The 23,650-nt window shown below is 39.3% G+C and overlaps 2 protein-coding genes across 2 annotated transcripts; one reads left to right on the top strand and one right to left on the bottom strand.

Moving 5' to 3' along the window:
* The first annotated feature begins 675 nt into the window (after positions 1–675).
* On the top strand, positions 676–17,864 carry LOC117729853 (ras-related protein Rab-3A). The gene is made up of 5 exons (XM_034531234.1): positions 676–753; positions 10,628–10,852; positions 15,186–15,304; positions 16,245–16,369; positions 16,729–17,864. The coding sequence occupies exons 2-5, from the start codon at positions 10,628–10,630 to the stop codon at positions 16,917–16,919; spliced, it is 660 nt and encodes a 219-aa protein (XP_034387125.1). The 5' UTR covers positions 676–753; the 3' UTR covers positions 16,920–17,864.
* A 3,215-nt stretch (positions 17,865–21,079) lies between these two features.
* On the bottom strand, positions 21,080–23,393 carry LOC117730015 (transcription factor jun-D-like). The gene has a single exon (XM_034531462.1). The coding sequence runs from the start codon at positions 23,084–23,086 to the stop codon at positions 22,241–22,243; it is 846 nt and encodes a 281-aa protein (XP_034387353.1). The 5' UTR covers positions 23,087–23,393; the 3' UTR covers positions 21,080–22,240.
* Between the last annotated feature and the right edge of the window lie 257 nt (positions 23,394–23,650).

Raw genomic sequence — 23,650 nt, 5'->3', positions numbered from 1 at the left:
TAACTTGTCATATAAATATGTTTTTTTCAGGGATATGTTTTACAATGACAATCATGACCATTGTTTGATAATATGTGGAAACGGCAGCAGTGGTTACTGATGACCTCCTAATCAATAATTCAGTTTCTCCAGCAGCGTTCATCAATAATAAATGACAGGTAGACCATATTTGAATGCTTCAAGATAGTTGTTATGCCACGGCTGTGGATTCGTTAGACGTGCTGTCAATCTTGACTGTGGTCCCGCATACATACCATTCATTTTATGTTGTTTCTGGCTGAGTGGAGACAGCGGAGTTACGGAAAGACCGGAAATCAATTCTTCTTTCAAAGTATTTTTTTGTTATATCGTTGGCTTTCCCGTGTTTAGCTGGAGAACACACGCTTATCTGTGGTCTGTTTGGTCTGGATACAACAGTAAACAAATGTGGTGGTGTGGAGTTGGAGATAAGTGTACGTTGACCAGGAAATCAGTTTATGTTTACTTTATACCTATAAAGTAAAACTACTAATTGAAATAATACATTTAAAAAGATGCATTGGGTTTTATTTTTATTTTTTTAGAGCATATATATCTTTTAAAATCATAATTGTGGCATTTATTTTGAGCAATTAAATAGACAGCTTGTTTTTAACGGCCTTTATTCTGGAATTCGTAACCGGATGTGGTGTTGCACGGACGTTCTGACTTGACTAGTGGTGTTTCTGCGGGTGCTGAACGAGGTGGATAGTAGCCGGATAGAAATCTATAAAGGTGAGATTTCTGTCTTTATTAATGTATTGCATTGACAAATATGTCATATTTAAATCTAATGTATCCTTCATTTATTGTCTATGAGCGCTCATGTTCGAATATCTTGGAAATTATTTCCGATTAAAGAACCTATATACGATGCTCGCTTTATAACAGATGTTTTCATTGTGAAAACCACTAAACCGTCGTAGTTGCATATTTATTCGTGTCATTTGTCAGGGTGGATCTGAAGGGTGCTATTTGCTTAGTGGATCCCTGGTTTGGCGAGGGGCCTGTCCTGCAGGAAAAGGCGTTTCACACCGTCCGATGGTTCAAATCCGGAAAATAGGTCTTAATGTGTCTGAGGCAGGAACAATATAATTGAATTCAATACCTTCATTTAATTTATAGAACAGGGGAGAGTCACTATATATACATGTATATATATATATATATATATATATATATATATATATATATATATATATATATATTGTCCCGCATACGTACAGTTCTGTTATTTTCTTATAACACTTATTATAATGAGGTAACCAGATAACCAATGTATAATAACCATATAATCACCATTAGTCCGAATATGTGGAGAATTATTCTAATATTATTGGAGTTTTATACATGAAACGTTGAGCCATATAGAGGACTGTTGTGTGTCTATGGTAGAGTGAAACGTTTAGTCCTGAACCAATCAGATCGCGGCTAGTGCATTTATATGATGTGTGTGTGCTTCCCATACCATAACAGCTCCTTATTACAGAAGGAATAAAAACTGAGAAACCGGCTATACATTGACTGGCATATTGGAACTAAACTAACTATATGAAGTTAATTGGGTGTGCCTTACACATTGTATGCTTACTGCACATATACAGAGACATATACAACATATAAAGTACCCCAGTTTATTAAATCGGCTGCATGAACAGACATTGACAGCATGTACGAGTCCATAGATGAACGTGTGTGTGTGTGTGCGTGTGTGTGTGTGTGTGTGTGTGTGTGAGTGAGTGTGTGTGTGTTTTAAGGACAGTCAGACAGAAGATGTATTGGCTTTCATCCACCTTCACCTACTGGTTTCAAAGTATTAAAAAATAGTTAATTTAGCCCTGTCAGTTTTTTAAATGAATCAATAGTGCAAAAGAAAGGGCTGAAGACAAAAACTCTTCTGGCAGTTTTCATTTTACCTGCAAGGATTGCAAAGTGTCATGTGTGAATGTGAGGCGACAGTTTGCAGTTCACATCTGCACTTCCTGTGCTGACATTACAGCTCACTTACATCCATGTTGCCTCTAACAAACACTGCTACATCCAACCGGGATCAGATTCATATGTCGGGTCGATATCTTTTATTTCAGTCAGTCTGTCAAAGTTATGAGTCTCGTTTGACCACTGCTGCAGAAAAACAGACTTAGTTGTTAAGATGTTTCATATACCTTAAATCCTAAACGTCCTGGATTCACCTGCAGTCTCCAGCACCAAAATACATCTCCCACATTCTGGCTGCTCCCTCCTCTCTGCTTTCTGTTAGCTCTGAAGAGAAAAAAAAGAAAGAGCTATTTATAACTTCCCCTCCTCTCATCTGCATCACCACTCCTCCTAGAAAAGGGGTCACGTGATTGGAGGAATAGGGGGAAATTGCTGTCTTAGGCAACCTGGGAGCAGGACAGCAGCTGTATTAAAAACACCGACATCTTCTCTGAAATGTTGGTCGTGGTAAACTTTGAAAGCTTGACAGAATATTTGATTTTTAAAAACTACTTTTTATGAATTCATATTATACTTTTTATGTTTTGGTGTTGCAGTTATTATTGTCAATTTTTTTTATGTAATTATATTATATATATTTAAAGCATTTTAGCATCAGATATTTATTTAGAAAGAGAAGAACACAGCAGACAGTGAGGAAATATGCAAACACCAGCAGTGTGTGTGGTTTGGGATGGAACCAGTTTTACTCCAGCATCCTCTCATGTTATAACAGATAGTTTGAGTTTGCTTGATTCAATCTTGTGGCAGATAAATATTTGACTTCTGCTGCTTTAGATTTATCTTCTTAGTCCTGGTCCTGGTTGTGATTCTGGGTGTGAATTTACATGTTCGGGAGAACATTTTAGATCAGTAAAAACCTTTTCTACCCTCACAGCCTGTTCACAGTGGGAGTAAATAACACTATAAAGTTGATTATTTTCATAAGGTGGATTCATATGTAAGTGTGCCTTTAATATTGTTGCTGGTCAAAGTGGAGGTGACTTTAAGTATTTTTTACCACTAGTATAAAATAAAAATAGTCAATATTGTACATAATAGTAGTTAGTAGTTAGTACTTAGTTACTTTTCCGTAGTATAGAATTAGTATAACATTTTATTAACTTAAATGTAAATAAATGGGATTATCCGTACCTCAGAAAAAATGTGTTCAAAGTTGAAATCTCTCTGATTACCTCATGGAGGTGAAGACACCTACATTAGTCGCCTCTGCAGGCTCCTTAAGCAGAAAGGTGTTTGGATGATCTGGGATCAGCTGAGGATCAGCTGTCAATCTGCAGGAAGTTACTGATGATTAAATGAGCGCGACTAGCTGGCCGCAGCAGCACTTAGCTGTGGATCAATCCTGCTCCTGGAGGACGTCAATCTTCTTTAGGTGACAGGTTTAGAACAGCGCTTGATGATGTCATCGTACAGCACAGAAACTCTTAGTCATCATTGAATTAGGTTTTAAGAAAAACACTTCACACATGGTTACAGTGTAACTACTGACTGTGTGCTGTTGAGCGGAGCAGAAAACCTGTAGCTGCATGTTTTCTCCATAGTGTTGTCATTATTTCTTGTTATATGTAAAAATATCCTTAATGCTTTGTATTATTAAAAAACAGGCAGCACGGGGGGACAGTGGTTAGCACTGCCGCCTCACAGCAAGAGGCCTCCTGGTTCAAACCTGTTTCTTTCTTTCTCAGGCTTCCTCGGTAGGTTAATTGTTGACTCCAAATTGAGAGCGTGAGTGGCAATCATTATCTCTCCAGGGCCTCTCGCCCAATGTCGACTGGGATATGCTCCATCCCCCACGACACTGTTGAGAACAAGTGTTATAATAATGGATGGATTATTTTTTTTTAATCCTCTTCTGTGATATCAAAATGTTTCTCAGTGACTCAAGTTGAGCTCAAAAGCACATACAAACCAACTGTGACCACAGCTCATCATGGGAAACTAAAAGTGACAGCAGAAACACCAGAGATGGTGGTTTCAGTGGGATTTGGCCATCTTTGTTATCATGTCACTCTTCCTCCATGATAGAGGAGCTGAGTTATCCTCAGCATCTAGTGCTCGGGTCCATTTTGCAGTTTAGTTTGACCTCTCAAATCACATCCATGTTCATCACATTCAGCCACATCTCAGCGTCCTGTTTCTGGTCATCAAACTGCGGGAGAGGATTTTAATTTGATGAGACCGTTTAATGTGGTTGAAATAATGTCCTTTTGAAATGTGGAGATTTGATGTTGTCTTCCATTTTGGAGATTTTTTTTATTTATTCTCAAACCAACGGAATCATCTTGATACGCCAAATCTAGAAATGAACAATGGCAAATATTAATATGGTCTCATACGCAAAATCCAGTATTATTTGTTCAATGTACATTTATAAAAACGATGTTGAGACTTTATAGATCCCTGATGGTTATGAGTCAGCACATTGGACACGTGGAGAATAAGTTCAAACAAATATTTAGAAATAAGAAATGACAGAAGGAAATATATTGAAAAATACTGCTAGAAATGTCACTCATTGTCTTTATATATAATAAAGAGGTGGAACAATTAATCAATCTATCGGTAAGTACATTGACAGAAAATAATCCTTGGCCCAGTTTATCAATTGTGATATTTTGGTTTGTTTAATATCTTTGTGAGCTGAACTTCATGGTTTTTTGGACAAAACAAGACATCTAAATATGTCAACTTTGGCTGTAAGAATTGCCAATGTGCATTTTTCACTGTTCAAATGCAATGAATTGCTATTTGCAGCCCTTGAAACAGGGCTCCAAGGCTCAGAGTGTCACATAACTGTAATGTATCCATTATACAACTTACAATGTCTTAAAGTCATAATACATAACACAACAATGTGTTACTGCAGCTCTCACAGTTCAGCATACCTGGCTTGTAGCTTTGTTTAAAGCTTTGTTCACTATGGAGGTCAAACGAAAGCAGCAGCAACGTCCTGCAGGCTGAAATACATTTGCATAATGAGAATTTGTTAATTACTTTGAGATTAAACACAAAGGCCTGCAGTCTGTAAGCTTCTGTATCTAAATAGTGTTTAGTGAAGGTTAAGACAGCTCTCATCTTCACAGTATCTGTGGGATGCAGAGGAGAGGCTAATCTCACCACACCGTCACATAGAAAGGTCTTTGATAGTGTTAGACAGGAACCAGACTTCCAGCTGTGGCTATTCATGTCCAACATCTTCTAATCGCAGCTGTTGATAACCGTTAATTTGTAGGTATATAAACCAGTGCTTTGGTCCATAACAAGCTCAAGAAATCCACGTTTTAGACGCCCAACATTTTAAGAAGACTTTAAGAAAGAAGCAGGGTCAGGTGAGGCTGTTGCACCTCCACAGGTGCAGCGAAAATTAGAGAAAAGAGAGAATGGTGTGAAGGACAGGCTGAGATCTTTTTAAGTACAGCAAGCCAAGAGAAGCAACACGTTTAGAAGAAGTGTGCAATCTAAACTGACTGGAAGACCTTGGCTTGGATGTCTATTTCAGATTTAACTTTTTGGCTAATGTGCTAAAACTGCAACATCGCTGAATCAGCAAAAAAAAGCAGATGGGCTGAAATAACTACTGAGCTGAGTAGACACTTTGGTGCAACCGTAATAGGAGCAGCTATATATTTAAATAAGGCTGGCCAAAGATGAAATCGAACACTAAACCCCAACTGATCAAGATCGATAGGTTTGTTTTAGTCAGAGCCAGAGAAAAAGTATTGTTATCGATATAACTTGTTTTGGTTCACAGTGACAAATTGACCTTTTTTGTATTTTAGTCGAGTGTTAACGTTCTGTAGTATTTAGTATTTAGTATTTTTGTGGAATGTTGTGTATTTAAAATCTTTCGAGGGAGAATTGTGATCAGATGTGTCGAAAAGTCAGCATTTTCAATTTGCACATTTTCAATTTGCACATTTTCAATTTACACATTTTCAATTTGCACATTTTCAATTTGCAAATTTTCAATTTGAACAATTTAAAATAAAATGCCTGAGTGGAAATGTAAAAAAATTAAAATAATACTAATTCACCAAACTGATTTTCACTTGGCTGAGGAGGAAAAGTTAATGTACCGATGAAAGCAGAATGGAAAATAACTTTTAGTGAATAAATCACGATGTACAAATAGGACTTATGTGTCACTGAAGCTTCAGCTGAAGAGACGGAAAATGGCAACAGACGATGCGCGATGAGGAGCATAAATTAAACATTAAATAAACCAAAATGCCATATTTAAATCTTGTTTTTTCATATTGTTTTTGTTATGTTTTGCAATGTTTCAATTGCACCCTTCTGAAGAATTAGCACAAACAACTGTTCATTTGTGCACTCAACTCCTGATAACACGTGTGTTTCCACCGTAAAGGTCGTGGATGGAAACACACGTTACTTTTGCTGATTTTGTAGGAATTTGGTTAATGGTTGCACAACGTTTGGATGGAAAACAAAGCTAATAATATCCTATATTCATTAGGTCATATGTGAAACCCTTTTTGATTAAATTCCCACTTTTTAAATACTTTTTTTTAATGTTCGATCACAGACTTGTGGCAGCTTGTCGTGGGTCCACATCATACTGGGACACTTTGTTGCCAGCCACAACAGCAACACTGGTATTGAGTTTGGTCCCAGCATAGGGCGCTGTAATTAAGGGGGTATTTCCATCAACGAAACTGGAGTTTCTCCGATTACATTTTTGCATTAGGTCTTTGAATAATAAGGAACATATTCTCTTTAGTGAAAATGTATGTTATTCACATTCTGGGTTTAACAGAATGAATTAAACAACAGTTCTTTATCTGTTTATCTGGATCTCTTTTCGCTAAACAATCATCCATTTAAAAACTAAAGTTGAAGCATTTTCAGATTGCTATTTAGTACATGCACATAATATTCACATTCTTTTTAATACATGCACACATGACTGACGTAGGTCATTTCAAACATCAACTCCAGTTCTTCCCTTTTTCTGTTTCTGTTTTAATGTTCAGACCAGTTAAACATATACAAATAAAGAGATTAATATGAGCATTAGATCATACGTCCTCAAAATATTCCTGCTAAGGGAACCAAAAACTCGACTTCATAACCATGTGACATTAGTTTGTACGTGTGTCGTCCTTTGAGCCTTGTGGGATGGAGTATCTCCTGTTAATATTTCCTGTCACTGGATTACGCGCTCGCCCTCGGTGAGTCACACTGCAGTTCACTTCACTGCAGCGCACACAGACTCTTTTGCAGTCGACTTGATTGGATGCCAATTAAGTTTAGCAGGGTTAAAATGCTGAGTCACAGCTCATTTGAAGTTGTTTACACGTACCTCTTTAGGAACCTCTTGTTGTATATTTCTGAGATGGAGACACATTTTCCGTAAATATAAACAAAGGCTGCCTAATAATATGAATGCATTGTGCTGAAAACAATGATCAAACTGTTTTTTTTATTATTGTACAGTATGTTGTACTGAGACACACTGCTCATCATTTCAAGCATTTGATATATATGCAACTTTAGAATGAATCACTTCTTTCAGGTGGGTCTCTTCTCTTAGTCTCCTCCAGTAACTTGGCAGTCTATTGGTTATTTGAAACAATATGTACAAAAGCTAAACGCGTGTGTTTTGTTCACTGATAAATTACTGTAGCACGTCTGGCAACTTGCCCTTTTTAGTTCAAACTGAGTAGGTTTCAAATGAGCAAATATATTCAGAAATTCCATCAAAAGATATTTTAGCAGAGTGTTCGAAGTTCTAATGTTATTTAACTTGACTATTACTATTTTAGAATCGTACTAATCTTTAAATAATAAGAAAATAATTCATGAGAAGTAGATTTGAGACCCATGCTCATTTTGTCAGAGGTCTCTTATTTCCCCGTTTCCATCTTTGGTATTCTAAATTGAAACTCATACTCAAATGTATGCAGGAGAGTTATTTATGAGAAATTATTGACGTCCCAATCAAAGCTGTCACCAACCAGATAGAAACCTACACCTACGCTGCTGCTGCGTGTTTCGGATGTTCACGATTATTTACACAAATTAGACCAGAAAATATTTGTAAAAATGTTTGTGTGATTTCTGGTTTCTTTATTCTTTTTTTACTTCAGTTTCCTGTTTGCACCCCACTTAGAGTTATGTGGCGTGTTGCAGGTTTGGTGATGGCTTTACCTCTAACCTCTGCATAAAAGGAACATCAGCGTGTTGAGGAAGGGTCCATGCTTCTTTATTATTGAACAAGGATCTCTGTGTTCCTTTATGTAAACCGATCGGCCCGAGGTCTGAGGAGGGTGCAGTTGTTTTGTTTGTGCTTTATTCCCTGAGAGTTCTCGTGTTCCACTGCAGCTGAGTGGAGATAACAGTCTAAATATAGAGAAGACTCTGAGGCCCGTGGGCTCGAGTCATTGTGCTCTCAAGAGTCGAAAAGGTTTCCTGGATCCTTTTAGCCCTCTTGTCCCACTGGTAGCTAGCGTGGTTGTGTGTGTTGTGACGGTCTGTCTTCATGTAATGCTTATTGTGACGGTGTGTCTTCATGTAATGCTTATTGTGACGGTGTGTCTTCATGTAATGCTTGTTGTGACGGTGTGTCTTCATGTAATGCTTATTGTGACGGTGTGTCTTCATGTAATGCTTGTTGTGACGGTGTGTCTTCATGTAATGCTTATTGTGACGGTGTGTCTTCATGTAATGCTTATTGTGACGGTGTGCCAGTATCGGGTGTGTTGGAAACCTTCGGGTGTGTTTGGCGGTCGTTTTAATTTTTGATTTAGCCCCAATCCCTCTTCCCTCAGGAGGCTTTGCCAGGCTGCCATTGTAAATATGATATTGTTCTAGTTAAATAAAGGTTTTAAAAAATAAATGTTTTAAAAAAGAAGCCTCCCATAAATACTCTGGATTTCTGAATTTGCCATTGTAAACACAAGTTATTTTCAAGCATAAACTGAACCTTGTGCTTTTGTCAGAGACCTCTATGAAGACCTTCGCAGTAACGGGGGTTAAGGGTAACTGTAAGTCGCGAAGGTTTGCAGAGATCACAACAACACATTAAGCAAGCCGATTGGTGTATTAAAAAGACAACAACATACATTTTATATCAGAATTGTTTATTGGCCACGCACATACAAGGAATTTGACTCGATGAAAGGTGCATAACAATAAACATAGACATGGAATAAAACAATAAAAATAAAATAATACAAATATAATAAAAACAATAAACATTGTGCAATAATAGATAAATATGGTAAACATATACAAGTATAGAAGACAAACAAGGCCAGTTCAGTGTTCGGGAAGTTAATGTATCTGCGTCCCATTCATTTTTGGTATACTCACATGTTTGTTAGTCATGACAACATTTTACTCACCACAGAGATTTAGGAACTTAAGCAAGGACAATCGGACAAAGAAAGTAGTTATTGGAAACTCATGGAACTTGATGGATGAGTGTGTAGGCCATTAAATCTGAAGGTAGCACTGTCATATAATCACCTCATTAGTGGTGCCATCATTGGTGTAGATGTCAGGCTTTACTTCTTCTCAAGTCAGTAAATCCTGCCATGAAGGAGCCATCAATGTTTGTCAGACCTGACCCTAAAATAGTCCTCTTATCACAGTAATGGATGGAATAAACACAGAGCTATTGATGTTAAAATACAAGTCCGGCTGGTAATATCAGACTCCAAACTGACTTCATGTTGCAGCTGCTTGTGCAGTGAATTATTCCTCCCACATCTCCAGCTGATTGTGACAGATCGAGCCATTCGCCTTCAACCTTTCTGCCAAATTAAGAAACTTCAGATGGGCTTTCTGTTTCCCCTGACATCGCAGTGTGCTGCTTTGATTAATTACCATGAAGAAAATGTTTAAGCCTGCCTAGTTAATTACAGTTACACTGAGTCTAGCAGATGCTGACATACCTCATCTTTTGTCTGAACACTCATTACATGTATGAGCTTGTCTGTGTGCTGCTTTTTTAAGGGTTTCTTACGTACGATTTTAAAGGGAGTTTTTTGCTCATGAGTTTAAAGGAGTCATTTATTCAGATAGAGCAGACTACTAAACCATGCAATCATTACCTAACTCATCTGTATCCAACTCAGCAATAGTCCTGTATAATCTGTTTTCTCAATTAAAAGATTCATTGTTTTGTTTATGTAATCTTGTGAAAAACGTCTGTTATAATTTGCTGTAGCCCAAGGAGATGCGTTCAAATATGAGGTTTTAGCATGTGTGTGTGTTTTTTTTAACTTGCTGACGATGTGCGCATTACACACATCCAAAACATCATCATCTCCACCTTTAACAGGATTAAACAAATCCAACAGCTTTATGCAGCATTTTAGCTGTACTACATTCGGCCCATAAAAAAATGCACAACTTTTTAACGGGATTACGCAGCAATAATTACAATCGTCACATTTCATTGCTTTCAGCTTACGCCAAAGAAAAAAAGCCTTTTAGAATGTCCTGTTGGCACATTTTAATATGGCAGCACTATGAAAAATCCTTAATATTGTGGGGTACTCGTACCAATTGCCATGATTGCCACATGTAGCGGCGGCCATTTGATTAACGCGTTGTGCTTCTCCTTCCTCTCTGTCTACAGATGGCCTCAGCAACAGCAACCTACGGGCAGAAGGAGTCTTCGGACCAAAACTTTGACTATATGTTCAAGATCCTCATCATTGGCAACAGCAGTGTGGGCAAAACCTCCTTTTTGTTCCGCTACGCCGATGACTCCTTCACACCGGCCTTTGTCAGTACGGTGGGCATTGACTTCAAGGTGAAGACCATCTACAGGAATGACAAGAGGATCAAATTGCAGATCTGGGTAAGACTTCTGTGGATGTGTTGAGTTTCCTGTAAGTGGACTAAATTAAACTAAGATCTATAATTAACACGTTCATGAATTTGAGTCTGAAGTTGAATAAGTGAGTCCCATTGATTTTCTTCACTGTGACATGCTTGTTGACTTTCTTTGCTTTCCATCATTAAACCATCACCTGCAGTTGGTCAACAGTGACCCCAGACTAGCTGCATTTTCACATTCTCACATTCCCAACTTCTTTTCTTGTCCATTACATTTCAAGTGCCTTTGTCTTTTCTTCTCTCTGTGTATTGCTAAGATGAATCAGTTTAATGGGAAGATATGCTGAAGTTGTCAGAGGTTTTCTGCATTGTTATGGCTGCACAGGCACAGCCTATACAGACACAAAGAGACCTCTGAAGCCCGCAGGCTTCAGTACGCTTCAACCGAAGTGCATGTTGGATGGTTAAATGTCTGAAAACTCTTCTCTCTTACACCTTTACAGGGCAACACTATGCATGACTTTCAGGAAGGATTTTCTTTTTGTGCGCATCGTTATTCCCATACAGTATTTAAAATGTTTTTTGCATCTTGTACCTCTTGCATCTTGCAAGATGACACCATGAAAACAGTTCAGAGTAGCTATAAATACTTTTGCATTCGATTGCCAGATGACATGTTGTACAAATTAGTTTGGAGCACAGCGGCACCAAATCTTAGGATTAGAAGATCAGCTAGGCAGTTATGAGAAAGATGGTGCTTTCCTTGGGTTTCTCACTTGAACCTCTGAAACAAAGCCATACATTTTAGTTACGTTTTTTTATGACGTCTAATAATACGGCAAACAACTGTTAAACACTGGCTTTTGGTGCAGTTTTATTCTTCTAACTGTCCTCAGTAAACATACACACATCTGCACACAACAGCGTCCTCTCTGCAACCTGCTCATCCAGCTGACCCGTTGATGAGTAGAATCCAATAATATTCAATGGAAGTAATAACCAAAACACTCAAGTAACACTGATATGCCTTTAGGAACAAACAGGGCGATATTTGTTGCATCAGAAATGCTTTGTTTCCTGAGGACTCGGCAATAATGTGTGTGTGTGCGTGCTCTCTGTTGTCAGCCTTTGCCAGGTCTTGCCTCTGGAAGGGGAGATACCATCAGCCAATCAGAGCATGAGAAATGGATGACTGGGTGCTGCTCTCCCCTCCCCCACTACTACACATCTCACCCACGTAGATAACCCCCTCTCCCTTCCCTACACACACATACAAAATCCCCGACCCCCATCTCTAGACAATTCTGTCAGCTAACCATCAAAATTTGAGTCATGAGCTCAAATGTCAACATACAGTATTCTACATAGATTTATTTCAGTGTGCAGTTAATCCCATTTATATAGATTCATGCGGATGTGTATTTATATAGTTTGTCATGCACATCATCTCACTTGTAGCTTGCATACTGTCAGTGTAAATTACTATAGACAGATGGGCTACAACAAACAATTTTATTATATATCAAATAAATGGTGCTGCACGGTGGTGTAGTGGCTAGCACTGTCGCCTCACAGCAAGAGGGCCGCGGGTTCAATTCCCGGTCGGAGCGGTCCTTCTGTGTGGAGTTTGCATGTTCTCCCCGTGGCAGCGTGGGTTCTCTCCGGGCTCTCCGGCTTCCTCCCACAGTCCAAAGACATGCTGCAGGTTAATTGATCTCTAAATTGCCCATAGGTGTGAATGTGAGAGTGAATGGTTGTATGTCCCTACATGTGCCCTCGATGGACTGGCGGCCTGTCCAGGGTGTCCCCTGCCTTCGCCCTATGTCAGCTGGGATAGGCTCCAGCGCCCCTGCGACCCTAATGAGGATAAGTGGTATTGAAAATGGATGGATGGATGGATCAAATAAATGTTATTCTCCAAAGGTCTTGTTTTGTCCAACCAACAGTCTAAAACCCATCCATATGCAATTTATAATCATACAAAACTGAAAATCTGCAAATGTTCACATTTAAGAAGCTGAATATAGCAACTGTTTGGAATTTTTGCTTAATAAATGACTAAAGTTGTGATCAAAATTGTTGACAAATCGATCTATTATGTTTATGATTATTATTATGACAAATCACTTTACTTATTTAATCCTGTGACATCTATTGATAACATCCCACACCAAAGATAGTGATTACGATCAGTTATGTCTTTTGCATCTAATTTTATTTTACTTTTTTTGTTTATGTGAATTCCTGAGCACATTGTGATTTAAAAATAACTTACTTTGTAAATTACAATTTTTTTTAAATTTATTACTCTTGATTTCCCCTTCAAATCCTTTGATTCAAATTTAAGCTAGAAAAAGACCTGAACCACTTCTTTTCCCGTCTTCTTTAGGTATTCAAGACACGTTTATGTCCAGCCTCTCACTTTAGTGAGACTGGGTAACTGCAATATAACTCACCTGCTGGAAAATATACATTTTATAAGTTGTTCGCTAAAATCTAAATTGTTCAGCTTTATATTTGAATCAGGGCTCACGGTGAAGGGAAAGATGAGTGCTCCAATGAGTGCGTTATGTCACTAAGTGCTATACCTCCACTGGCAATTTTAGTTTCAACCGAATTGCGTTGCTAGGCCACGGTTTGGCTCCATGTTTACTTCCTGTCAGTCGATGTAATTCACATAAACTGCAACAGGAAATAAACTGGGACACATTCATAATGTTTACATTTACAACTGTGAAACAGTGTTCAGATACAGTTAGTGGAGCAGGATGCAAACTGGAACAACCAACAGTGTGGAAATGTCTGAGCAACACTCATATCATACTTATGTCAATGAGTACAAGAAAATACATTACAAGCTAAGAACTGATCTGTGTACAGTACGCTTTGCTTTTGTGTGTATTTGTGCACACGCCTATGGCCTGTAGTTCATACTGTATGTGTGTGTAGTTTAGATGCTTCATCGTAAATGTAATTCCCTAGAAAGTTTGAAGGTAGAAACTGTATTTGCTGTATGCGTGGTATAATGTGTCTATGATAATAATAGTAAAGACAGCAACCCCCTATTTAGCATTCATAAGCAGGATACGGCTACACCGTGAGTGTAGCCGTTACTTTCCAGTCCATGTCCGTCTCGGTCTTTTGCTGATTTCCAAACTGACACCGACAGCGACAGAGTGATGCTGTTGGATCAGAAGCTGCTCGGTTGGGTATCAGAAACACACCAGGCTTTTATTCCACAAGCATTAATTAGGATTTAACACATGTAATCTCACCTGGGATTGTGGGGCAGGGTCATTGCTTTCAGCGAAAATAAAGACAAGAAGAGGATTGATGAAGATTTTAAAGAACGCCACAGACCTTTTAATATGCTGTCTGTACTGAAGCCCCTGGGAACAATCTGTCAGTGTGACACTTTGAATGTTTAGACTTTATTTAGGCTTAAGTATTGCCTTTTTGTTGTTGTTGTTGTTGTTGTTTGTCAACTTCAAGTTTCATTGGGAGAATACATCTTTAATGCCGGATACAGGATTGGTGTTTACGACTCTAAGGACGCTGTAATCCAATCAAGGATTGTGTCTTTATATTCAATACCAGATAGTATAACAAGGGTTAGATAACTCTTGAATTTGGCTGGTGTGAACCTGTTACACCGTTAGAGGTATTCATCATTTTGTTCAAGATGTATTGGCTTGAATACATTTCCTGATGCAGCAAAGATTTGAATGCAAGGCAAACGTCTGATAGTTTGAAAGAAAGAAAGAAAGAAATTTACATTTTTTTCTCTGTTTTGTTTGTCCTCTGCAATAGTCAACAACTCTACACCAGCAATGTAGGCTCGGTTTTTTATGGCATAGAGATATAAATTTACCAATTACACTGTAATAACATTTAGCTGCCTGCTGTTCTGTGTGCGGTGGGTCTTAAAGGTTTATTAGACACACATGGAACTCTTTTTTTTTCATATAAATTTCCAAGTTAAACACTACCTGGCTCTTGGTTATTATCCAATGGGGTCGGAGCATCTCCAATCACAATATTTGTCTAAAATCACCTGTTTTATGCAGGTAAACAATATAATCCGGTATATTTCGGTTATTATTATCTGATTCATGCCTGTTTTGTTGTTTTATTGTTTTTTTGAGTCAAAAACTAATAAAATAAGAAATATTGTCTGTGTTGCAGAGAAACACTAAGGGCTTGTGACAAATATCTGACATTGGAGAAATAAAGAGAAAGGACCAACTGTCTAAAAACTAAAAGTTTATCCTCAGCCAAATCTGTCAGAAGTCCCTGTGAAATGATTCTGTGAGATTTATAAAAGCTAACTGCTGCTGATTTTTCTTTTCCCCCAGGACACGGCAGGGCAGGAGCGTTACCGCACTATCACCACGGCCTACTACCGAGGAGCCATGGGCTTTATCCTCATGTACGACATCACCAACGAGGAGTCCTTCACTGCTGTCCAGGACTGGTACGTGATTGGTTTAGGAGGGGGTGTCAGTGAATTGAGTGTAAAGTGATACCGTGGACCTTCACCTGTGAGAGGGAGTGCTGCGTTGAGGATGGATCAAGTGGTATAGCGCTTCTGGAAATAGATAAAGAGATAAAGCACATGATCCGTTTCAAGTCTTATTTTTGCCTTCTCCCAGGACTTGTGTGTGTCATTGAATTTGTCCTTCAAGAAAAAGGCTATCTAGATTTAATTTTGACCTGCTCTATTACAGTATTTCAAAAACTAGGTTTCATTTTCACTGCTTCATCATAATAATAAAACCTTTATTTATATCGCACCTTGTGAAAACAATGTCACAACGTGCTTTACAATAAAACATGGTTCAAGTAATTAGGATCAAAATACCAGCGAAATAAAAAATCATTCTTAATTTTTTTCAACATACTTGACAGTGGACAGTGACTCTCCATTTTCACCAATGAGATCTGGTGCTATGGCTGAGCAAGACTCCTGACCAATGATCACGCAGGAGGAGAAGAGGAGGGAGTTACAGATGGGGCGCAGCGTGCGATATCTTGACAAAACACATTTTGTCAAGATAAAAACCAGGAAATACCAGAGAATGAGACTTTTGTGTAAGGAGTTGTAACACTCCTTACACATTTTCACATTTCATATTCAGACACAGTTTTCTTCAAATACTGTAAAAAAAAAAATATATACATATATTATGACAATGGGTTAAAATGTGCATGCTCTCGGATTCTGATTTTGATATGAAATAAAAGTCACATGTAGGTTTAATTTTTCAGGAGGAGATTTTGTAACTATGTTCAATCACTGTGATCTGGAACTTGGTTCAAAGACCCCATGTGGCGTATTCACTATACACACATTGATGAGTGCAGTGTGATCACAGAGTTTCTGCTCTGACTGCTGACGGTGTGTTGGTTCCCAGGTCGACTCAGATTAAGACGTACTCGTGGGACAACGCCCAGGTGCTGCTGGTCGGGAACAAGTGTGACATGGAGGACGAGCGAGTGGTGGGAGGAGATAGAGGCCGGCAGCTGTCTGAACACCTCGGTGAGTTCCTGGTATACACACACAAATACACACTTCTCTGTGAGTCATTGTTAGGTAAACAGACCTGAAGTGACTCAATGGACAGGCAGAAAGGTTTATTTGCTAGTGTTGTCAGGAGATCTCCAGATTCATTAAGATTAATCTTTTTACAACCATGAATTAAAACAAATCCAATAAATAGCTGTCAAGATATTTCACCATATACTGGCCTAAATAACAAGCTGTTACCATGGTTAAAGTTGCATTGCACCAGCTGCACCCTGCGCTACATCTCCACCACTTAACGATGCAATTGCAGAGACGACCACAGCCTCACTGAACCCCTCTGACCCTCTACAACAACTCCGTTTCCTCTCCAGGTTTTGAGTTCTTCGAGGCCAGCGCCAAGGACAACATCAACGTAAAGCAGACCTTTGAGCGCCTGGTCGACATCATCTGTGAAAAGATGTCGGACAGCCTGGACGCCGGAGACCCTGCCGTCACAGGGGCCAAACAGGGGCCCCAGCTGACAGAGCAGCCCGCTCCTCCTCACCAGGACTGTGCATGTTAAATCTGACTACTCCCCTCAAACCCTTTATCTCCCTCTTGCTCTTTGTCCTCCCTCAGCGGGACCCCGAGGCCTTGGGTCAAATACTCCCATTACCCTTTACACTCACTTTCCTGCTTCTTTCTGTAACCTAGTAAGGATGATTGGCTGAGGGGCACAAGAGCCAGGTTGAAAAGTGTCTGAAATGCTCTGAGATGCTAGTGGACCAGTGCTGAGGCGTGTTTGAGTCCGGTTCCTCCTTATAAAAGAGCTAAAAGGTGGTCTGAAACCAAACCAAGTTCAATCAAACCAGATTGTTTCAGACTCTTTGTAAACCAGGTTCCTGAAGGTTCCCGACCCATCATTTGTTGTCTCCTTGTTCCTCAGTGTGGTTTTACAAGAAGGATTTGACGGCGTGCGTCCTCAGAGTGCCATTTAAATCCTTCCGGTGTTTACAGTACTTTGTTTCATGTCAGTCAAATGTCTTGATAAGATGTCGGCCTCGGATATGGTGACCAAGAAGGCCACAGAGGAGTTAATGTGTCAGGGCTGATCCAGCTGAGATCTTTCTTTTAGGATGTAGGATAGGACAGACTCAAACACACATGGATATGTGTTGCATATGTTATCTCTCCTGGTATCCAAACATGGATATTGCAGGTGTTTTATTTCATTATTCATCCGAGCTTTTTCATTTGGCCTTTTTTTTAATGTTTTTTTATTCTGGTGACCCCTGTATTCTTTATTCTGGGTGTGGAAAATATGAACAAGATAGAGCTACGTAAAGTAGCAAAAACTTATAAGAGACACCTTTTATTGAATTATATTTATTTCAAATGTATATATAAATGTTGTGCAATATATATATATATATATATATATATATATAATATATAATATCTACAGGTATGCATTTCTTGAAATGAATTTAAAAAGGTATAAAGTTCTATGAGGATAGGATCAAATATATGAGGTCTATGTTGTTGGTTTGTTTGGATGATGTGTGGAATTGTTTGAACCCTCTCCAGCTCCTCAGTGAGTCGTTTCATTTCCCCGTCGGTTTAGTCTCTCATGCCGCCCTCCAGAGACGTCAGAAATCCTTCTTAGAAAATACAGTATATGCGGTCTGAATTACAAGTTAGAATATTACAGATATGTTTTTCATCCTCCAAATCCACTCAATGTGATTTCCACCATTTTGTGCACCACCGTTGTGCTTGCGAACAATGCTGCATATTGATATTACAGTATTGTACGTCAGGCAGAGAAAATCTTGCAGGCATTGAAATTGAAATTATGTGATCATAACAGCAGACCATTTCTGACTGAAATACAGCCAACTGTTAGTTTTCATCTCCCTGATGGTTATAGCAGCTACTTTATGAAATATAAACGTCTCCTGTAAAATTATATCGTTCTCTAAAACATGATGGAATGGATTTGGAAGATACAAACATGTTGTTTTGTTTAATGATTTTTATGGTATTTTGCCTTCATCTGATAGTTTGATCCTAGAGACTGAGAGGAGACGTCGGGAGAGAATAGGATAACGCGTGACATAGCACCAACACCCAGTATTAGAGTCTGTTTGTCTGTGTAATGTTATCTCGGTCTTCAGGTGAAGTACGGACAGCACTGTTTAACAATCATCAAACAGCTGGAACAAATGTTCACAGACCAGGTAGCTGAGTTTCGGACACATTTCTACTAACTGCTGTTTTAAGTCTACATTGCATCACTAACTGTGGCCGTGCGTTATCTCCTCTCCACCAAACACCCTACACGTGTCTGTGTATGATAGAACTATAGAACTGGTCTGCCGGGTACTTCTTCTTTTCACTTCACCAAAGATTGCTGTAGAAGAAACTCACTGTTTTTGTAGGATGCCAGAAGTCAGCATTGTGACAACGTTTAAAACTGTAATGAAACAAGAGGATAGGTTAAGAGGGCAAAGCACTATAAAAATCAATATGGAGGTCAAAATCATTGAGCTCATAAAGTCAGTGATTCTGACTGTCTGATCAAAGTAAATCTGATTCAGAAAGTATTTATTTTGAGAGTATACAAATGGTACGCAAACCTGAACTCACAGACGAGCCGCTGACTATTAAAGTTAAAAGAAATGAGGCCCCGGTTAAAGTATTGATTATTATATGAAAAGGAGTGATGATGACAGACCTGAGAGCTGGGTATATTTTACTTCTTACTGGTTGTGACTGTTTCTTCACCGGTTAAAATCAAAACTTTTAAACTGTTCTCCTTTCTAATATGTCTTCCTCTCTATATAAACCAGATCTGTAAATAATGTTTCTTTGAGTCAAATTTGTGGATTGTGTTGTATCGTCTCAGGCTTGCAACAAGGAAAAAAAGAGGAGAAAAAAAAAGACAGTTAAAACCTAAACCCCCTCCCCCAAAAGAGCCATGTTGTACTGTATCTGCATTCATTACTCGGCCTGCTTGTGAATGAATGTGTCACTCTGTTACAAAAGCAATACACACTACAGTATCTACACAAAAAAGAAATGCCATCCAGCTTGGTAGAAGTTGCAGACTTTAGATCTTCTACTAGCACGCAGGAACATGTACTTTATTTGGTCTCGTATCACTGCCTCTTCACACGCTCCTCAGTTTGGGGCATTAAGGTGAGAGAATATGCTGTGGATGTTTTTATCTGTATTTTGTGGTAAAACAATAAAAAAATGACTAACAAGCAGTTGATTCTCGAAAGACTTTGTACCTTTAGAACTGAGATACGGTTACCTGCTACTCCTGATTTTAAAGCCTAAGTTAAAATCTCAAAATGAGGTGATGTTATAGACACTAACTAACTGAAATCATCATAAATGTTGTTTAACCCAAAGCAGTATAGTGGAGATCCAGATGTATTCCAAACAATCAAATTGGTGTCTTGAAAGCTTAGAGTCTTAGAGCTTATTAGCAGTAAAATTGTCCTGTTGATGGAACTTGTTTGGATGCTTCTTGTCCCAAAAGCCTCAGGATGTCACTGTTTCCCTCTTTGTTGGCAGAATATGTCCGAAGGATATTGTGCAGCAGGAAGCTCAACTCAGGTGTGATGCTTAAAAGGAAAATGCACACAGAAATGTACTTGAGTAAGTGTGCCAAATATGTATGCATGGTGCTCCTGACAGCAAATAGAGTAACAGGTTTCTGGTGTTGCTGTTCTTGCTGTAATATGTTGTCAAAATCCCATCTGTGCGAGCCTCAGAGTGGCGGACGGCATGCTACTCTATACCTTTTGTCCCCTGGTGCAACAATCACTTTTCAACTCAACTGAAACATCAGTGTTTATCGTTGTATTTTGTTGTCTCCTTTTGAAATTATACAGGGAGGCCTCCATTTTATTCATTCCTAATTAAATCTATATGTTGACCATTATTACACACTAAAATAAAAATGTATGCATATTTTTCAGGGCAGGATGAACCACACCTATTTAGATGTGATAAATCAAATTGGCTCACAAAAAGCATAACATTCATCAAAAATAGCATTATAAAAATAAAATTGTGCAGGTTTTGCTCATCATAGGTGGAGGGCAACATCACAAGGCTGCACAATTTTTAACGAAAGGAATATATAATTAATATCTTTGTCTGACCTGTCTTTTAAGGACCTCTGCACAGATGTGAAAAATAGATATGTATAGTTGTTTGATAATTATAGCTAATTATGCCTTTCAGAGAAATCAATAAAACTCAAATAAATCAGTCATATCATTGCCATTGATATCCTAGAGCTATTCAAGGTCCTTCAGAATATCATAAACATGTTCACTAAGATGCCTCTTCAACCATTAGTGTGGTCAACATCATATGCAATTCCAGATTTAACCAGCAGAGGGAGAAATAATCCAGGCTGATGATGTGATTGTGATTTTTACACGCACACATCCTAAATTCTGGTTATTATACAACACTAATTTCTCTAATTCATTCTCTATCAAATGGACACCCAGACAGGTTCATTTAAGTTGCTCCAGGAAAAATATATTGTATTGACTAGTTGTTGTCAATTAGAATGTAAACCGTGTGGGCACTACCATAACCCACAATATAATTTCCTATTGATTCATTTAATATACTGTAACATCATAAACACCATTTCCATGTTATTCTCAAGTATATTGTGCAATGAAAAACAAAACAGATGTTTCAGTCAACCCAGTGAGTTGAATACCTTTATGAAACTAAACACAATCTTAAAATGAATGGTTACAAATGTCCCGGATTTGACGGCCTTCTATGGACCTGAAGGCCGAAACCACCCATCCACCACCCATCCACCACCAACAGCTGGTTCAGGCTTGCACATACTTACTTAGACCTATGATTTTACTAACATGCATGCAGAGTTTCGCCAAAAATGTAGGAATCAGTGTTTATTGCCGGGCAGCATTTACTTCAGAACACAGTGGCATAAATCCAAACAACTGTAGGCTGAAGGTGACAGCAATAGTTAGTGCAACACAAAGCTTAAAACTTTTTACATCAAAACAAGAACACATAGAAATAGGGAAAACAGTAGAGTAAAAAAAAGAGGAATACATGTGTTTGTAAAGAGTAAAGATTAAACACACTGAATAATTGCACCCTTTGACACCCAACTGTGAGCAACATTCGAGTATGTAAACAACATGCACATTGTTCCCAGAAATGGTAAATGGTCTATATGTAAATTATCTTTTGCATTATAAATATGGATGTATGTACATTTCTTCTTACAGTCACCTCCTCATATATTAAGGATATCTGTGTCATAAATACGTATTATATTAATATTACTGTAGAACTATTGTTTGGCCCAGGTTTGAGACTATATATACACACAGCTAGTCTGTTAACATTTTTACATAGAAAAAATTGAATGATGTGCTTTCTGTCAATAAAGTTGAGCATTTCCTTTATCAGGAGAGCCAATAAACACTGCAGTGTAATGCTGCCTTGTTCACTAGCACACATATGCACGAGATATAACAGGATTTCATCAAACATACGGAAAGGATAACTCTCTTAATTTCGTCATATGCAAAAAGTCTATGAACAATAGTTTTAAAATTCCACGATTAACTCTGATTGGAGGCGCATGTGGAGCAATGTGGATCCTAAAATTTGCTTCACAAATCAAAATGTCTGTTCGATCACAGTCTCATCCCTCTCATCATCTTCAATTGTGTTCTACCCGGTATAATTGTCTTGTGTCTTTCATTAATGTACAAAGTGGCCTCTGGCCTGGCATTCATTCATTCAGCACACATCTGGGCGACGAACACGAATTAAGTCCGTAAAGCTTATTTGCTGGTCAGTAGCCCAACTTCAGGTCCGTTTCTAGTGCACTTGAACTTCGTGTGGCAGCACCTGGCAGCCGCTGTTGACGTGGGTGAGGACTCTCTGTTTCAGGTGGGCCACCTGGTCCCTGAGCAGGTTCGCCGTCGAGGTCAGATCCGTATTGTGGTTCTTCAGCGACTTGACCTTGTCCTCCAGCCTGGAGATCCGCTCCAGTTTGCGCATCCGACACTTGGAGGCTGCGATCCGGTTCCTGAGCCTCTTTCTCTCGGCTTTCACGTTGTCATGTGAGTCGATGTCGATGTCGATGTCGATATCGATGTCGATGGGGGACAGCGGGGGGCTCTCCCCGAAGCTCTGGACGTCGGGCACCGTCTGAGGCTCCTCCTTCAGCGGCTGGACCCGAGACGGCTCTGGCTGCGGCGGGGCTGCCCCCAAATGATGCGACGGAGGCGGTGGGAACGGGACCGTGTCCGTGGAGTAGTTGACGGTGGTTTCCAGTGTCCCGCTACCGTAACTGTTCAAGTTGGTGTACACCGGTAGATCCGGCTGCACGGGGACCGGGCCGAGGTTAGCGCACAGCTCCAGGCTGCTGTTCGTCTGCCCGGCTCCGCTGAGCTGATTCTGCTTGTGCAAATCCTCCAGTGCCTTCACGAAGCCCTCCGCGAACTCCTGCTCGTCCGTCACCGTCTTCGGGTAGAGGAACTGGGGGATCGTCGGTGTCGTTGTGACCATTCCGTTGGACTGGATGATCAGCCTCTCCAGCTCCGGGGAGGCCAGTTTGAGCAGCCCCAGGTCCGGGGAGCTGAGGAGGCTCTCGGCGTCGCGGAGATGCGGCTTGAGGTCTGCGTCGTCCGCCAGGCTCAAGTTAATATCCTTCTTCATCATTATTTCCGTGAATAAAACAATAAGTCGAACTACGCGGCGCTCCCTCACAGCGGTGCTTTGCCCATCACCTCACGGGAAGAACAGGAGTGGAAACAACGATCTGTTTGATTAGAATATCTTTACTGAGCCCGGTCTTCTGGTCTCGAGCAGGATCTGGGTGAACTGCACGCCTGCGCGCACAGCCTCGAGCTTTTCTAGGCTGGCACGTTCCATTATGTCACATCAGCGCGCGCGCATTGGGCAGAAATTTGCCAGACTTTTATTTAACTAATGAGACAACCCGAGCAGAGAGGAGGAGATGTGAGAGAAGTCTCACTCTTCTCTGCATTCCGGTACAGACATAGAAACAGGAGGCAGTGCCCATATAAGTCTATTCATGTGTATCAACTGTACTGTATTACTCCTGATACTGATGTTATTAGCAATATTTATGACAATTTGATGTTTGGATATTACACTATATTCATTCATATTTAAGTTAAAGGGTTTAACTTAAACTGGAGTTTTTATTTATGTATTTGTTTATTTTCATATGTACAGTATATATGAATATTGGGTTATCAA

Source organism: Cyclopterus lumpus, chromosome 4 (genome assembly GCF_009769545.1).
Source record: "Cyclopterus lumpus isolate fCycLum1 chromosome 4, fCycLum1.pri, whole genome shotgun sequence".
Classification (NCBI taxonomy): domain Eukaryota; kingdom Metazoa; phylum Chordata; class Actinopteri; order Perciformes; family Cyclopteridae; genus Cyclopterus; species Cyclopterus lumpus.
The sequence above is the reverse complement of the archived record's forward strand: the minus strand, read 5'-3'. Positions and strand labels throughout refer to the sequence as shown.

Excerpts from the sequence above, each read along its gene's own strand:
- LOC117730015 (XM_034531462.1), bottom strand. The coding sequence starts at position 23,086 with ATGATGAAGAAGGATATTAACTTGAGCCTGGCGGACGACGCAGACCTC.
- LOC117729853 (XM_034531234.1), top strand. The coding sequence starts at position 10,628 with ATGGCCTCAGCAACAGCAACCTACGGGCAGAAGGAGTCTTCGGACCAA. Across the intron at positions 15,305-16,244 it reads TTCACTGCTGTCCAGGACTG|GTCGACTCAGATTAAGACGT; the intron begins GTACGTGATTGG and ends GTTGGTTCCCAG. Across the intron at positions 16,370-16,728 it reads GCAGCTGTCTGAACACCTCG|GTTTTGAGTTCTTCGAGGCC; the intron begins GTGAGTTCCTGG and ends TTTCCTCTCCAG.